Source organism: Anomaloglossus baeobatrachus, chromosome 6, assembly GCF_048569485.1.
Source record: "Anomaloglossus baeobatrachus isolate aAnoBae1 chromosome 6, aAnoBae1.hap1, whole genome shotgun sequence".
NCBI lineage: Eukaryota > Metazoa > Chordata > Amphibia > Anura > Aromobatidae > Anomaloglossus > Anomaloglossus baeobatrachus.
In genome coordinates, this window is record NC_134358.1 from 570992971 (window position 1) to 571011567 (window position 18597).

The 18597-nt window shown below is 52.3% G+C and overlaps 1 protein-coding gene across 4 annotated transcripts in view; it reads left to right on the forward strand.

Annotated features, from left to right (window-relative positions):
* ALS2CL (ALS2 C-terminal like) overlaps positions 1–18597 on the forward strand; it is a 197958-nt gene that overhangs the window by 169677 nt on the left and 9684 nt on the right. For all 4 annotated transcript variants that reach the window (XM_075315852.1, XM_075315853.1, XM_075315854.1 and 1 more), the window contains 2 exons: positions 1170–1231; positions 3189–3338. In XM_075315852.1, coding sequence (XP_075171967.1) covers positions 1170–1231; positions 3189–3338 — 212 coding nt within the window. The remainder of the gene's footprint in view (positions 1–1169; positions 1232–3188; positions 3339–18597) is intronic.

An 18597-nucleotide genomic window follows, 5' to 3' on the forward strand; every position in this document is an offset into this window, starting at 1 on the left:
AACCATACGATCTGCTTGGTACAGGCTGTGGTGGCAGCTCTGGCATCTTCGGCTCAGCCAAGCTTTTTATATTTAGAAACTGCACCACAATTGTCACCTGACCCGGCCTCTTCCAAATTCTTCTTTTGAGGAAACTCACGCTTCACTGTTACTTCCTGCTGCCTCCTCTGACCTCCGTATGGTGATCTTCTCCCGCAGACACTGTGAGACGTCACTTAAGTGCATCTTCTGCTCCCTTCTCTATAGATCCCCGTTCACACCACCCAGAGATGTGCTCTATGTCATACTCCAGTTATTATCCGTTCTGACAAGCTCCATGACCTTCTCTTGTTAAATTCATGTAGCTATCAAGATGGTAGCTGCAGCTCTGGAGGTGACTGGAGGATAAGACATGATGTAAGAGCAGAATAGTGACTGCAGCTCTGGAGGTGACTGGAGGATAAGACATGATGTAACAGCAGAATAGTGATCACAGCTCTGGAGGTGACTGGAGGATTAGACATGATGTAACAGCAGAATAATGACTGCAGCTCTAGAGGTGACTGGAGGGTAAAACATGATGTAAGAGCAGAATAGTGACTGCAGCTCTGTAGGTGACTGGAGGATAAGACACAATATGACTGCACCTCGGGAGGTGACTAGAAGATAAGACATGATGCAAGAGCAGAATATTAACTGCAGCTCTAGAGGTGACTTGAGGATAAGACATGATGTAACAAACAGCAGAATAGTGAATGCAGCTCTGGAGTTGACTGAAGAATAAGACATGATGTAAGAGCATAATAGTGACTGCAGCTCTGGAGGTGACTGGAGCATAAGACATGATGTAACAGCAGAATAGTGACTGCAGCTCTGGAGGTGACTGGAGCATAAGACATGATGTAACAGCAGAATAGTGACTGCAGCTCTGGAGGTGACTGGAGCATAAGACATGATGTAACAGCAGAATAGTGACTGCAGCTCTGGAGGTGACTGGAGGATAAGACACGATGTAACAGCAGAATAGTGACTGCAGCTCTGGAGGTGACTGGAGGATAAGACATGATGTAAGAGCAGAATAGTGACTGCAGCTCTGGAGGTGACTGATGTCCATGATGTGAAGGCTTGCATTGACCCTTTCTTTTTTGTGGAGACGATTTAGTGATTTTTTTTTTCTTTTCTATTTTCAGAGATATTCCATCGTGAGACACAAGTGTTTCCAGTCTGCGACCGAGTGTCTGCAGAAGATCATGTAAGTCCTGCTGGCCACAGCAACCTCGGGGTTAATCTGAGCCATAGTTTGGCTCAGGGTCGGGGTGGATACTGTGTGGATGATCTGGGACCATCTTCTTGTAGACTGTGTACCGTTGGGGGTCCCCAGGATACAGGGAAACCATGAACAAGGAAAGTGACCAAACACCGAGCCTTGCCGAAGGAACTTGTTACAATAATACAAGAAAGATTCCAAATAGAGTCACACACAGTCAGTGCGGACCAAGCCCAGATGTAGTCACTACATTACCATTTGTCACCCGCCTGATGTGATAGAAGTTTATCTCGTAGAAAGGAGTAATCAGATGGGTGTGAAGAATATTGGTGGTGCAGCGCAGCGGTTCACAAACGTAACAAACTGTAAACCTCCCTTTCCTCCCTCCTCGTAGGTAATTCACATAACAAATGTTCGATATGGCACAGTTTACACTTTCTGTTGGCCACTGATACAATCCACTGCCAATATTTGCTTGATTAACTTTGGTGCCAAACTAACCATGTGTGCGTGCATGCTCCAACTGGGATCACTGTGGTGGAGCCTGAGCTCAGGACTTACTGACCTGGGAGTGGTCACTGCTGAGCTCAGGACTTACTGACCTGGGAGTGACCACTGGAATGCTGTAATCCAGCCAACAGCTGTGTGGTCGAGAGGAAAGTAGCAATTTACTCACCGATGCATGGTACCACTGCCGACTTGCAGAAGGGCCCTGCAGATGTGTCACCGATCCTGGCTTCTGGGGCTTTCTCCACTCCTTGCTGCAAGTGTCGTCGAGATGAGCTTCTCCCTTGCTCGAGTAACTGGATTGGGATGGTGTCCTCTAAGGCTACTTTCACACATCCGGATTTTTGCTCTGCGGCACAATACGGCGTTCTACAGAAAAACCGCAACCGGCTTTTGTAACGCTGGTTGCGTTTTTTTTGCATAGACTTACATTAGTGCCGTATTGTGCCGCAGGGGCTTGCGTTCGGTCCGGTTTTTGCCGCATGCGGCAGATTTAGCCGATGCCGTGGCCGGATCGAACGTTCCCTGCAACGTTTTTTGTTCCGGCAAAAAACACCGCATCGAGCCGCATCCGGCCGCTGCGGCGCATTTTTCAATGCATACCTATAGAGGCCGGATGCGGCGCGATGCGGAAAAAAACGCATCCGGTCGCCGCATGCGTTTTTTTCCACTGCGCATGCTCAGTAGCATGCCGCAACCGGAAAAAAACGGACGGGCCGCATGTAAAAACTTATGCAACGGATGCGGTGTTTTCGCCGCATCCGTTGCATAGTTTTCACAGCCGGATTGAGCCGCACTGCTCAAACCGGATGTGTGAAAGTAGCCTAAGTGGAGTGGTTTTCTTATCAATCGGCCTCATGGATGGCGGTGTATGAAGTCCTCTCCCTTGCACCTTCCTGTCAGGCGCTTCTTTCTTGGTGCCGCCATCTCCCTGCACAAGGTCCGCCTGATGTTATCAAAGTGCAGTCTAAATCAGCAGAACAGAGTCCATTCACCCCAGCTCCAGATTCTGTCTACAAAGGACCCGATTTTGTTTCTCATGTCCATAAGTTTCAAACCAGAGGCTTCATAATGATAAAAGGGAGACAGTGACCTCTTGTGGCCAGTGGTTAATACTGCGGGCCACAATGTTCTCAATGTCCACCAATGCACTGACATGTACATTGGTATAAAAACATAACATAACCTAAAGCTAAAGGGGATCTCCACCTACAATGTGTCCCTGGCAAAAATCACTATTCACACCAAGCGGCGGTGCCTGTGCGCACGTCCACCAGTGACAGTCTGACCTCCACTGCTAAACACAGGAGGGGTCCAATAGTCTGGTTACACTGGTCACACTGCCGGACATCCCTGTGTAGTGCCCCCATTAGGTGCAGTCAGTAACATCAGAGAGTTTTGGATAAAACTTTTCCCCGTTATATTTGTTTCTCAGATCCACGGTCGACCCGAAGGAGAAGCTGGAAATCATCCTGAAGACGTATCTGGAGATCGAGAAGACCGTGTCCCGGGTGGTCAGTAAAGACTACAAGCTGCCCATGGACGACCTGCTGCCCCTGCTGATATACGTGGTGTCTCGAGCAGGGTGAGAAGCGTAGACGTGATACATTGTGATACATTCTAAGACATTGTGATACATTGTTTCTAAACAGATTTCATGTTACTGTACCCTAATGAGTTCAGATCCTCCGAGACCCAGGAGAGCTCCAGGTTAGATAATTGTCATCCTATTAACTAGGTTGTCACTAACCGTGAATGTCTTGAACCCCAGTTTTACAAATTGTAATGGGGCTGCGAGTTTTATGACTCTCCAACCTAAAACTGATTTGAAAATATAAGGTAATATGCCATACGTTTTTAAAACAGAAAGATGCCTTTAAATAATATAGTTCTTTCTGCCTGCAGTCACCACTAGGGGGAGCTCCCTGTATACAGAGATACATGATAAGATCCTGTCTGCAGCCACCACTAGGGGGAGCGCCCTGTATACAGAGATACATGATAAGATCCTGTCTGCAGCCACCACTAGGGGGAGCTCCCTGTATACAGAGATACATGATAAGATCCTGTCTGCAGCCACCACTAGGGGGAGCTCCCTGTATACAGAGATACATGACAAGATCCTGTCTACAGCCACCACTAGGGGGAGCTCCCTGTATACAGAGATACATGATAAGATCCTTTCTGCAGCCTCCACTAGGGGGAGCTCCCTGTATACAGAGATACATGATAAGATCCTGTCTGCAGCCACCACTAGAGGGAGCTCCCTGTATACAGAGATACATGATAAGATCCTGTCTGCAGCCACCACTAGGGGGAGCTCCCTGTATACAGAGGTACATCATAACATCCTGTCTGCAGCCTCCACTAGGGGGAGCTCCCTGTATACAGAGATACATGATAAGATCCTGTCTGCAGCCACCACTAGAGGGAGCTCCCTGTATACAGAGATACATGATAAGATCCTGTCTGCAGCCACCACTAGGGGGAGCTCCCTGTATACAGAGGTACATCATAACATCCTGTCTGCAGACACCACTAGAGGGAGCTCACTGTATACAGAGATACATGATAAGATCCTGTCTGCAGTCACCACTAGGGGGAGCTCCCTGTATACAGAGATACATGATAAGATCCTGTCTGCAGCCACCACTAGGGGGAGCTCTCTGTATACAGAGATACATGATAAGATCCTGTCTGCAGTCACCACTAGGGGGAGCTCCCTGTATACAGAGATACATGATAAGATCCTGTCTGCAGCCACCACTAGGGGGAGCTCCCTGTATACAGAGATACATGATAAGATCCTGTCTGCAGCCACCACTAGGGGGAGCTCCCTGTATACAGAGATACATGATAAGATCCTGTCTGCAGCCACCACTAGGGGGAGCTCCCTGTATACAGAGATACATGATAAGATCCTGTCTGCAACCACTACTAGGGGGAACTCCCTGTATACAGAGATACATGATAAGATCCTGTCTGCAGCCACAACTACGGGGAGCTCCCTGTATACAGAGATACATGATAAGATTCTGTCTGCAGCCACCACTAGGGGGAGCTCCCTGTATGCAGAGATACATGATAAGATCCTGTCTGCAGCCACCACTAGGGGGAGCTCCCTGTATACAGAGATACATGATAAGATCCTGTCTGCAGCCACCACTAGGGGGAGCTCCCTGTATACAGAGATACATGATAAGATTCTGTCTGCAGCCACCACTAGGGGGAGCTCCTTGTATACAGAGATACATGATAAGATTATGTCTGCAGCCACCACTAGAGGGAGCTCCCTGTATACAGAGATACATGATAAGATTCTGTCTGCAGTCACCACTAGGGGGAGCTCCCTGTATACAGAGATACATGATAAGATGCTGTCTGCAGCCTCCACTAGGGGGAGCTCCCTGTATACAGAGATACATAATAAGATCCTGTCTGCAGCCACCACTAGGGGGAGCTCTCTGTATACAGAGATACATGATAAGATCCTGTCTGCAGCCACCGCTAGGGGGAGCTCCTTGTATATAGAGATACATGATAAGATTATGTCTGCAGCCACCACTAGGGGGAGCTCCCTGTATACAGAAATACATGATAAGATCCTGTCTGCAGCCACCACTAGGGGGAGCTCCCTGTATACATAGATACATGATAAGATCCTGTCTGCAGCCACCACTAGGGGGAGCTCTCTGTATACAGAGATACATGATAAGATCCTTGTCACAAACCACCGGGGGGGGTCACTCAGAAATCCCCCGCGCTGGCTACCAGTACGTCACACTCGGGGGGTAACAAGTGGGGGTCACCCCTCCTTTATACCTCCCGACCGACAGACAGAGCACGTGACTCGCTCTCTAGCGCCCCTCTTATAGTCAGGCCAATTATGGAATTGCCCGACAATAAGCAAGGAGGCCGCTATACTACTTATGCCGATTATTGAAGGGTCCCCGGTGAGAGTAGGGTATATATTCCCCCGACCTCCGCGGGCGGAATATATAATATCTTCCCGAATCTCACTGGCCTCCCCACAATAATCCTTGGCACAACTCGCTGCCACCAACCGCTTCACGGTAACTATTAGCCGAACACACAGACGTGGGATTCAAGATCGAGATAACAGAACAGCCCAGGATTAATTATATAATTTAATCGCCTAAAGCACACTAGAAACTACAATATATACAATAGGGAATCTACAGAATATACAGTTATGTCAGAGTACAGTTACAAGCAAAGCATGGGTTACAAACAGGTATACAATTACATCAGTTACCTTGTGTGTCTGGCCACAGGGGGGCGCTGTAGACCAGGTTTCTAGGATTCTTCCTCACAGGTCTGTCCCAACCAGGCCCCCGAGCAGAAGAACGCTGGAAAATGGCCGAAGTAGGGTTATCAACCTGGGCAGATCCAGGTCCCCTCCTACCTTAGTGACCTCACAGGGAAGCACTGCCACTCCCCCTGCATGGATCAGAATTATCCAGCAAAGGGGATTTTGGCTATAACTTTGCCTGGGAGCGTCGTAGGCAGACGCCAATGCTCTCATTGTGACAGTTATGAATTTAGCTACAGAACGAGGGGACTCATGACCTGTCTGCCAGTTCCCCATTGGCTGATATCACGCCTGGGGCATTTCCCAATGTCCTGTTCCCATAAAAAGGGGGTGCCGGCATCGTCCACATGCGGAGACACCATTTTTATGGTTGCCATATTTATCGGAAATATGGCTTGCGAGATATGAACCATTTTTTACTGGAGTCGTTCTGTCTGGCTATTTCCAGAGCCTTGCTAATTAGATAGCAGCTCCTACTACAGGGTGACGGCAGGGAGCCATCCTGTGTCCATTGTCCCAAAGCCACCTAATTTCCATATCACAGGACATGGCCATGGAGTTTGTTGCTAAACCAGTTGTGTGGGGGAAAGGGGGGTTGACACCAGGAGAGGGCTTCCTGACATACTTGAATATCATGATTTATCGTCATCTCTCCGGATTTACCTCACACCTCCCCCCTTTTGAGGGCGCTAGGGGGCAGCACACTCCGGTGTTCCCCCGTGCGCCCGTCCGCGACCTCTCCTTGTCGGGACAGCCCGTCTGCGTTACCGTGGTCACGGCCCCTTTTGTGGCGAATGGTGAAGTTGTATTGCTGGAGCGCAAGGCTCCATCGCAACAATCGCCCATTCGTCCCAGAGACGGTGTGCAACCAGCTGAGGGGATTGTGGTCCGTCTCCACGATGAAGTGGCGCCCGTATAGATAGGGTTGCAGACGCTGCAGGGCCCACACTATGGCCAGGCACTCCTTCTCCATTGTAGAATAGGCCACTTCCCTTGGTAACAGCTTCCTGCTCAGGTACAAGACTGGGTGCTCTTGGCTCGCAGAGTCCACCTGGCTGAGCACCGCACCGAGGCCGAAGTCACTGGCGTCGGTCTGTACTACAAACGGCCGCGTGAAGTCGGCTGCCTGTAGCACGGGCGGGCTGGACAGGGCGTCCTTTAGGGCCCGGAAGGCTGTCTCGCAGTCCATTGTCCAATCGACTGCAGAGGGCAGCTTCTTCTTGGTGAGGTCCGTCAAGGGCTTTGCCAGGCTACTATAGCATGGAACAAACCTCCTATAGTACCCAGCGGTCCCCAAGAAGGACATCACCTGCTTCTTGGTCCTGGGGGTGGGCCAGGATGCGATGGCTTCCACTTTCTCAGGCTCGGGCTTCAGTGTTCTCCCACCTACCCGGTGACCGAGGTACTGGACCTCGCTCATGGCCAGCTGACACTTTCCCGGCTTGATGGTCAAACCTGCCCGGTGGATCCGCCTGAGCACCTGTGCTAGATGCTCTAGGTGGTCCTCCCAGGTGGGACTGAAGACGGCAACGTCATCTAGGTACGCGGCCGCGTACCCTTCAAGTCCCTTGAGCAGGGTGTTGACCATCCGCTGGAAAGTGGCAGGGGCATTCCTCATCCCGAATGGCATCACCGTGGACTCGTACAGTCCAAATGGGGTAATAAAGGCAGAGCGTTCCCTGGCCTTGCGAGTCAGGGGGATCTGCCAATATCCCCGGCTCAGATCCATGATGGTCAGGTACTGAGCCCCGGCCAACTGATCGAGCAGGTCATCGATGCGTGGCATTGGGTACGCATCGGCGACCGTGACCGCATTGAGCCCCCTGTAGTCCACGCAGAACCGAGTGGTTCGGTCCTTCTTAGGGACGAGGACTACAGGCGAGGCCCAAGCGCTGTTGGATGCCTGGATCACCCCCAGGTTCAGCATCTCGTCAATCTCCTGGCGCATGTGTTGCTGCACCTCCAGGGAGACCCGATATGCTGAACGCCGGATCGGGGGATGATCCCCAGTGTCCACGTGATGGACAGCCAAGTCAGTCCTTCCGGGCTGGTTGGTAAACAACCCCCGGAAGGGGTGTAGGGTGGCCCACAGCTGGGACCGTTGGTCCTCCAAGAGCTGGTGGCCAACCTCCACATCCTCAAGGGATCCGCCTGCCCTAACCTGGGCTAGCATATCCAAGAGGGTTTCCGCTTCTCCCTCCTCGGGCAGGTTGCACACGGGGAGCGCACATGCCTCCCGCTCATGATGTGCCTTCATCATGTTCACATGGAAGGGCTTCCGCCTTCCACGGGCAGGGTCCAGGGTGACCAGGTACGTCACAGGGTTGAGCTGCTGGTACACGAGGTATGGGCCTTCCCAGGCTGCCTGAAGCTTGTCCTGTGGTACGGGGACCAGTACCCACACCTCTTGACCCACTTGGTAGGTCCTCTCCCAAGCGTTCTGGTCGTACCAACGCTTCTGATCGGCCTGGGCTTGAGCCATATTGTCGTGTACCAGTTGCGTCAAGGCCTGCATTTTGTCCCGGAAGCGCATGACATACTCGATAACCGACACTCCAGGGGTGGCCAAATCCCCTTCCCAAGCCTCTTTCACCAGAGCCAGGGGGCCCCGCACACGTCGCCCGTACAGGAGCTCAAACGGTGAGAATCCTGTTGAGGCCTGTGGAACCTCCCGGTAAGCAAATAACAGGTGTGGGAGATACCGCTCCCAGTCACGCCCATGGGAGTCGACCAACATCTTAAGCATCTGCTTTAAGGTGCCATTGAACCGCTCGCACAGGCCATTAGTCTGTGGATGGTACGGGCTGGCCACCAGATATCGCACCTGGACTTGCTTACAGAGGGTCTCCATCAGCTGGGACATGAATTGGGTCCCCCGGTCAGTGAGCATTTCCTGGGGAAAACCCACTCGGGAGAAAATCTCCAGCAATGCGGTGGCCACCTTGTCAGCCCGAATGGACGACAAGGCCACGGCTTCTGGGTACCGGGTGGCATAGTCCACTACCGTCAGTATGAAGCGTTTCCCGGAGCTGCTGGGGATGGCCAGCGGGCCGACCAGATCCACAGCCACCCTCCTGAAAGGCTCATCGATGATTGGCAGAGATACCAGTGGGGCTTTGGGGCGTGGCCCCGCCTTCCCCACTCTCTGACAGGTTTCACACGAACGGCAGTAGGCAGCCACATCGGCCCCCATTTTTGGCCAGTAGAAATGCTGGTTTAACCTGGCCTTGGTCTTAGCGATCCCTAGGTGTCCGGCCATCGGAATCTCATGTGCGATCCGCAACAACTCCGTCCGGAACGGATAGGGTACCACCAACTGTCGGTCCCTGGGCCACGCCTCCGGTGAACCCTGCTGGACCGTGGCCCGGTACAGCCGTCCTTGGTCCCAGACCACTCGCTCCGGGTCCGAGTCCGAGGGAGGCTGTGCCGCCTGCTCCTTAAGAGCTTTCAGGCTGTCGTCAGCTTCTAACGCTGCCTGAAACCCCTGACTAGATGTGGCCAGAATCGACGAGACTGTCACATCTTCAGTCAGTACCCCGGGACCTGTGTCCTGGCCTCCACCTGACTCGGCTGCCACTTGGTCAGAAGGGGAAGAGCTATCGGACCTCCGGGAGGCCCCTTGGCTCCCAGCACTCCCACTGCGGGTGACAGCGGCCACAGCCGCTGCGACCGTGGGTCGTGCCTGCTCCTCCTCCGTTCCTGACCAAGTCGCCGGTTCAGGCAGACCTACCTGGCTTCCTGACACCCCGGTTGTGGGGGAACCATGCACCGAGATCTTACCTGGGAGCACTTCCGCTCCTGGACCGGCCCCAATCTCACCTGCCTGTTCCCCTCCTGCAGCAACAGAACCCCGCTGTGAAATCTCTGGGGACCCCACATTTGCTGTGGTAGCCCCCACCCCACACACTGGTCCTCCCCCTGCAGCACCCTGCTCTCTGCTTATCCCTGCAGAGGGCAACAGATCCCAGCTCACTGGCTGGTTACTTGTAGAGGCATTGTCACACCTTTCTCTGACCCCCTCCCCTGTCACAGCTGCAGCTGCGTGTGTGTCTATGGTGTCTGTGCAAGCAGAAATATCAGAGTTCACTCCCTCCTCCCTTACATCATTCATAGATAACACATTAACATTGTCCGGAGGCACGTCAGCACTGGCTGAAGGTTCAGCCTTTGGGGCGGGGCCAAACTGGGAGGTTATTTGCCCCAAATCTGTCCCAAGTAGCACGTTTGCAGGGATCCGATCAGTTACCCCCACCTCCCTCACCCCTCGCCCTGCGCCCCAGTCCACATAAATGTTAGCAACAGGCAGCGCCGGGTCAATGCCTCCAATCCCGGAGACAGCGAGGGTTTTTCCAGGGATCAAGTCTTGGGGGGACACCATCTCAGGCCGCACCAGAGTCACCTCCGAGGCGCTGTCTCGCAGTCCTATGGTCACAGACTGGCCGACGGTGACAGGTTGGAAGCTGTCCAGGGACCTACCACCACCCCCACCCACACAATACACCTTGGGCGGCCCTTGGGACGGGGACGGAGCCGGGGCCTTGGGACGCTGAGGGCACATGGCCTTGAAGTGTCCAGGTAGGTTGCACTGGTGGCACCGTCTTGGCTCTGCCACGGGCCTGGAGAGGGGAGTTGAGGGGGACACCCCCTGCAGTCTAGGGGCAGGTGGGGCAGTCGCAGAGTTCATCTTACCCCCTCTCCAGGTGCTGCTGGTGGCCGCTCTCCTGGCCTCAGGGGCCCGGTTGTTGGTGTAGTCATCGGCAAGGGCAGCTGTAGCCGTGGATCCCTTTGGCTTCTGGTCTCGGAGGAACTGGCGGAGATCCTCAGGGCAGTTCCACAAGAGTTGCTCCGTGATGAACAAGTCCAGGATCTCCGGTCCGGTGGAAAGCTGCAGGCCTTGGGTCCAGTGGTCGGCAGCTCGGGCAAGTGCCCGCCGGTGGTCAGCCCAGGAGTCCTTTGGTCCCTTCTGTAGGCTCCGGAACTTCTTGCGGTAGGACTCTGGAGTGAGGTTGTACTGTTGGATCAGGGCCCGCTTGATGGTGTCGTAGCCCTGATCTGCCTCAGCAGGCAAGTCCCCAAGGACATCCAGGGCCTTACCCCTTAAACGGGGGGTCAGGTATTTGGCCCACTGGTCCTTGTTCAGATGGTGCTGCAAGCAAGTCCGCTCAAAAGCAGTCAAGAAAGAGTCCAAGTCTCCATCCTTCTCCAGCACTGGGAAGTCCTCAACACGGACCTTTGGAAGTTTGGTGTCTTGAAGGTCACGTGTGGCTGATGAGGGCCGGAGCTGAGCTAGCTGCAGCTGGTAGTCACGCTCTGCCTGGCGCTCTTCACGCGCTGCCTGCCGCTCTGCCCTGCGCTCTGCCATGAGTATCTCGTAGGTATCCCGGTCTCCAGCCTGGAGAAGGGCCATAGCCATTTGAAGAAGGCTATCCGAGCCTCCCAGGCTCGGTGGAATGGCACGTGGTGATCTGCGGCCCGCTGCGGAGCCTGGTGATTCACTGTCCATTGCAGAGCGGAGGGCTGGCATCTGGCTCGTTGAGGACCCTTGGGCGAGCTGCTCCTCATCTTGTCCAGCAGTGCCCGGTTGTGCAATGTCCTCTGCAGAGCTGTTTTCTGGCGTCGAGCTCCTGGAGGACTCGTGGGCAACCTCCTCATTGCTGTCCACAGCACCGTCCTCCCTCTCTTCGGCTCCTGCTTTAGCATTGGCCAGTTGCATAGCTCTGCTCCTGGTGCCATCAGCCATTCTTGCAGACTTTTGGTCACTGACACAGAACTGACACCTGATGCCTCCACACACCTTACAGTATCTGCACTCTGACACTCTAGTGTTGAGCTAGTCTGAAGACCCCAGCAGCCACAGCTGCTGCAGGCAGTCTTTAGTGTCTGGGAGTATGGGTCTCACACTCACACACACTATTATCTCGATCCCACCGCTATGCCACCAATATGTCACAAACCACCGGGGGGGTCACTCAGAAATCCCCCGCGCTGGCTACCAGTACGTCACACTCGGGGGGTAACAAGTGGGGGTCACCCCTCCTTTATACCTCCCGACCGACAGACAGAGCACGTGACTCGCTCTCTAGCGCCCCTCTTATAGTCAGGCCAATTATGGAATTGCCCGACAATAAGCAAGGAGGCCGCTATACTACTTATGCCGATTATTGAAGGGTCCCCGGTGAGAGTAGGGTATATATTCCCCCGACCTCCGCGGGCGGAATATATAATATCTTCCCGAATCTCACTGGCCTCCCCACAATAATCCTTGGCACAACTCGCTGCCACCAACCGCTTCACGGTAACTATTAGCCGAACACACAGACGTGGGATTCAAGATCGAGATAACAGAACAGCCCAGGATTAATTATATAATTTAATCGCCTAAAGCACACTAGAAACTACAATATATACAATAGGGAATCTACAGAATATACAGTTATGTCAGAGTACAGTTACAAGCAAAGCATGGGTTACAAACAGGTATACAATTACATCAGTTACCTTGTGTGTCTGGCCACAGGGGGGCGCTGTAGACCAGGTTTCCAGGAACTCTCTCACAGGTCTGTCCCAACCAGGCCCCCGAGCAGAAGAACGCTGGAAAATGGCCGAAGTAGGGTTATCAACCTGGGCAGATCCAGGTCCCCTCCTACCTTAGTGACCTCACAGGGAAGCACTGCCACTCCCCCTGCATGGATCAGAATTATCCAGCAAAGGGGATTTTGGCTATAACTTTGCCTGGGAGCGTCGTAGGCAGACGCCAATGCTCTCATTGTGACAGTTATGAATTTAGCTACAGAACGAGGGGACTCATGACCTGTCTGCCAGTTCCCCATTGGCTGATATCACGCCTGGGGCATTTCCCAATGTCCTGTTCCCATAAAAAGGGGGTGCCGGCATCGTCCACATGCGGAGACACCATTTTTATGGTTGCCATATTTATCGGAAATATGGCTTGCGAGATATGAACCATTTTTTACTGGAGTCGTTCTGTCTGGCTATTTCCAGAGCCTTGCTAATTAGATAGCAGCTCCTACTACAGGGTGACGGCAGGGAGCCATCCTGTGTCCATTGTCCCAAAGCCACCTAATTTCCATATCACAGGACATGGCCATGGAGTTTGTTGCTAAACCAGTTGTGTGGGGGAAAGGGGGGTTGACACCAGGAGAGGGCTTCCTGACATACTTGAATATCATGATTTATCGTCATCTCTCCGGATTTACCTCACAATCCTGTCTGCAGTCACCACTAGGGGGAGCTCCCTGTATACAGAGATACATGATAAGATCCTGTCTGCAGCCACCACTAGGGGGAGCTCCCTGTATACAGAGATACATGATAAGATCCTGTCTGCAGCCACCACTAGGGGGAGCTCCCTGTATACAGAGATACATGATAAGATCCTGTCTGCAGCCACCACTAGGGGGAGCTCCCTGTATACAGAGATACATGATAAGATCCTGTCTGCAACCACTACTAGGGGGAGCTCTCTGTATACAGAGATACATGATAAGATCCTGTCTGCAGTCACCACTAGGGGGAGCTCCCTGTATACAGAGATACATGATAAGATCCTGTCTGCAGCCACCACTAGGGGGAGCTCCCTGTATACAGAGATACATGATAAGATCCTGTCTGCAGCCACCACTAGGGGGAGCTCCCTGTATACAGAGATACATGATAAGATCCTGTCTGCAGCCACCACTAGGGGGAGCTCCCTGTATACAGAGATACATGATAAGATCCTGTCTGCAACCACTACTAGGGGGAACTCCCTGTATACAGAGATACATGATAAGATCCTGTCTGCAGCCACAACTACGGGGAGCTCCCTGTATACAGAGATACATGATAAGATTCTGTCTGCAGCCACCACTAGGGGGAGCTCCCTGTATGCAGAGATACATGATAAGATCCTGTCTGCAGCCACCACTAGGGGGAGCTCCCTGTATACAGAGATACATGATAAGATCCTGTCTGCAGCCACCACTAGGGGGAGCTCCCTGTATACAGAGATACATGATAAGATTCTGTCTGCAGCCACCACTAGGGGGAGCTCCTTGTATACAGAGATACATGATAAGATTATGTCTGCAGCCACCACTAGAGGGAGCTCCCTGTATACAGAGATACATGATAAGATTCTGTCTGCAGTCACCACTAGGGGGAGCTCCCTGTATACAGAGATACATGATAAGATGCTGTCTGCAGCCTCCACTAGGGGGAGCTCCCTGTATACAGAGATACATAATAAGATCCTGTCTGCAGCCACCACTAGGGGGAGCTCTCTGTATACAGAGATACATGATAAGATCCTGTCTGCAGCCACCGCTAGGGGGAGCTCCTTGTATATAGAGATACATGATAAGATTATGTCTGCAGCCACCACTAGGGGGAGCTCCCTGTATACAGAAATACATGATAAGATCCTGTCTGCAGCCACCACTAGGGGGAGCTCCCTGTATACATAGATACATGATAAGATTATATCTGCAGCCACCACTAGGGGGAGCTCCCTGTATACAGAGACACATGATAAGATCCTGTCTGCAGCCACCACTAGGGGGAGCTCCCTGTATACAGAGATACATGATAAGATCCTGTCTGCAGCCACCACTAGGGGGAGCTCCCTGTATACAGAGATACATGATAAGATCCTGTCTGCAGCCACCACTAGGGGGAGCTCCCTGTATACAGAGATACATGATAAGATCCTGTCAGCAGCCACCACTAGGGGGAGCTCGCTGTATACAGAGATACATGATAAAATGTCTGCAGACACCACTAGGGGGAGCTCCCTGTATACAGAGATACATGATAAGATCCTGTCTGCAGCCACCACTAGGGGGGGCTCCCTGTATACAGAGATACATGATAAGATCCTGTCTGCAGCCACCACTAGGGGAATCTCCCTGTATACAGAGATACATGATAAGATCCTGTCTGCAGCCACCACTAGGGAGAGCTACCTGTATACAGAGATACATGATAAGATCCTGTCTGCAGCCACCACTAGGGAGAGCTACCTGTATACAGAGATACATGATAAGATCCTGTCAGCAGCCACCACTAGGGGGAGCTCCCTGTATACAGAGATACATGATAAGATCCTGTCAGCAGCCACCACTAGGGGGAGCTGCCTGTATACAGAGATACATGATAAGATCCTGTCTGCAGCCACCACTAGGGGGAGCTCCCTGTATACATAGATACATGATAAGATTATATCTGCAGCCACCACTAGGGGGAGCTCCCTGTATACAGAGACACATGATAAGATCCTGTCTGCAGCCACCACTAGGGGGAGCTCCCTGTATACAGAGATACATGATAAGATCCTGTCTGCAGCCACCACTAGGGGGAGCTCCCTGTATACAGAGATACATGATAAGATCCTGTCTGCAGCCACCACTAGGGGGAGCTCCCTGTATACACAGATACATGATAAGATCCTGTCTGCAGCCACCACTAGGGGGAGCTCCCTGTATACAGAGATACATGATAAGATCCTGTCAGCAGCCACCACTAGGGGGAGCTCGCTGTATACAGAGATACATGATAAAATGTCTGCAGACACCACTAGGGGGAGCTCCTTGTATACAGAGATACATGATAAGATCCTGTCTGCAGCCACCACTAGGGGGAGCTCCCTGTATACAGAGATACATGATAAGATCCTGTCTGCAGCCACCACTAGGGGGAGCTCCCTGTATACAGAGATACATGATAAGATCCTGTCTGCAGTCACCACTAGGGGGAGCTCGCTGTATACAGAGATACATGATAAAATGTCTGCAGCCACCACTAGGGGGAGTTCCCTGTATACAGAGACACATGATAAGATCCTGTCTGCAGCCACCACTAGGGGGAGCGCCCTGTATACAGAGATACATGATAAGATCCTGTCTGCAGCCACCACTAGGGGGAGCTCCCTGTATACAGAGACACATGATAAGATCCTGTCTGCAGCCACCACTAGGGGAGAGCTCCCTGTATACAGAGATACATGATAAGATCCTGTCTGCAGCCACCACTAGGGGGAGCTCCCTGTATACAGAGATACATGATAAGATCCTGTCAGCAGCCACCACTAGGGGGAGCTCCCTGTATACAGAGATACATGATAAGATCCTGTCAGCAGCCACCACTAGGGGGAGCTCCCTGTATACAGAGATACATGATAAGATCCTGTCTGCAGCCACCACTAGGGGGAGCTCCCTGTATACAGAGATACATGATAAGATCCTGTCAGCAGCCACCACTAGGGGGAGCTCCCTGTATACAGAGATACATGATAAGATCCTGTCTGCAGCCACCACTAGGGGGAGCTCCCTGTATACAGAGATACATAAGATCCTGTCTGCAGCCACCACTAGAGGGAGCTCCCTGTATGCAGAGATACATGATAAGATCCTGTCTGCAGCCACCACTAGGGGGAGCTCCCTGTATACAGAGATACATGATAAGATCCTTTCAGCAGCCACCACTAGGGGGAGCTCGCTGTATACAGAGATACATGATAAGATCCTGTCTGCAGCCACCACTAGGGGGAGCTCCCTGTATACAGAGATACATGATAAGATCCTGTCAGCAGCCACCACTAGGGGGAGCTCCCTGTATACAGAGATACATGATAAGATCCTGTCTGCAGCCACCACTAGGGGGAGCTCCCTGTATACAGAGATACATGATAAGATCCTGTCTGCAGCCACCACTAGGGGGAGCTCCCTGTATACAGAGATACATGATAAGATCCTGTCTGCAGCCACCACTAGGGAGAGTGTTACGGGGGGCTGTCTGATAATAACTGAAAGGAGTATCAGACAGTCAGGGTCCACCGTGCAAAGACTTTGCTGCAGACTATGGCAGAGTGCAATACGTCTGTTAACTCACAGAAGGATATAATAAGTAAGTAAAGCAATTCCTCCCTTACTTGGAGGGTGTGTGGAATGATCTCTGTTAATAATCACAGAGACAAAGGCAATGTGTGCGAAATGGCACCTACCTAGGTCCGCTCTTCTAGTGGTGCAAAAGAGACGAACAGCAGCGTAAGCCGCACAAAGCTCCTACCTGCGTTCGCTCCACTAGTGTGCGAGGACACGAACCACTAGATATGGCACCTGCCTAGGTCCGCTCTTCTAGTGGTGCAAAAGAGACGAACAGCAGCGTAAGCTGCACAAAGCTCCTACCTCTGTTCGCTCCCCTAGTGTGCGAGGATACGAACAACTGCCAGACGCAGTATAAGGAACGTTACCCTAGCGGCAACGTCCACCTACGAGTAGAATCACAAGGCCCAGCCAGACCATGTGCCTCAGGCACCTGCCTATGTCCGCTCCCCTAAGAGGTAAGGATACGGACAGCAGCCGAAGCTGTAAGGTATAAGAACGCTACCCTGCCGGTAGCGCTCACCTAGCATAGACAGAGGAATGCCTAGAGGAACGCGCACAGAGCGTCTACTCATATGCATGAACCAAGAGGACTGAGCACCATGCGGCGTGTGTCAGGGTCTTATATAGACTCTGTGCCTCATCCAAGATGGAGGACACCAGAGCCAATCCGCTGCCAGAACGACAGGAGTGACGTCATGCTGGCCTATCACCGAGCAAGACGTCACAAGCACATGACCAGCGACCAATCGGCATAGAAGGTGTCAGAGACATGTGACCTCGTGTCAGCGATGATGTCACCCGCACATGTGCAATGGCTCCAAGATTGGACTTAGTCTCCAGCGCTCGCACATGTGCAGTAGCAAGAAATCTGGACTTAGTCTCCAGCGCTCGCACATGTGCAGTAGCAAGAAATCTGGACTTAGTCTCCAGTGCTCGCAGCAACCGTAACAGAGAGCTCCCTGTATACAGAGATACATGATAAGATCCTGTCAGCAGCCACCACTAGGGGGAGCTCCCTGTATACAGAGATACATGATAAAATGTCTGCAGACACCACTAGGGGGAGCTCCTTGTATACAGAGATACATGATAAGATCCTGTCTGCATCCACCACTAGGGGGAGCTCGCTGTATACAGAGATACATGATAAAATGTCTGCAGACACCACTAGGGGGAGCTCCCTGTATACAGAGATACATGATAAGATCCTGTCTGCAGCCACCACTAGGGGGAGCTCCCTGTATACAGAGATACATGATAAGATCCTGTCTGCAGTCACCACTAGGGGGAGCTCCCTGTATACAGACATACATGATAAGATTCTGTCTGCAGCCACCACTAGGGGGAGCTCCCTGTATGCAGAGATACATGATAAGATCCTGTCTGCAGCCACCACTAGGGGGAGCTCCCTGTATACAGAGATACATGATAAGATCCTGTCTGCAGCCACCACTAGGGGGAGCTCCCTATATACAGAGATACATGATAAGATCCTGTCTGCAGCCACCACTAGGGGGAGCTCCCTGTATACAGAGATACCTGATAAGATCCTGTCTGCAGTCACCACTAGGGGGAGCTCCCTGTATACAGAGATACATGATAAGATCCTATCTGCAGCCACCACTAGG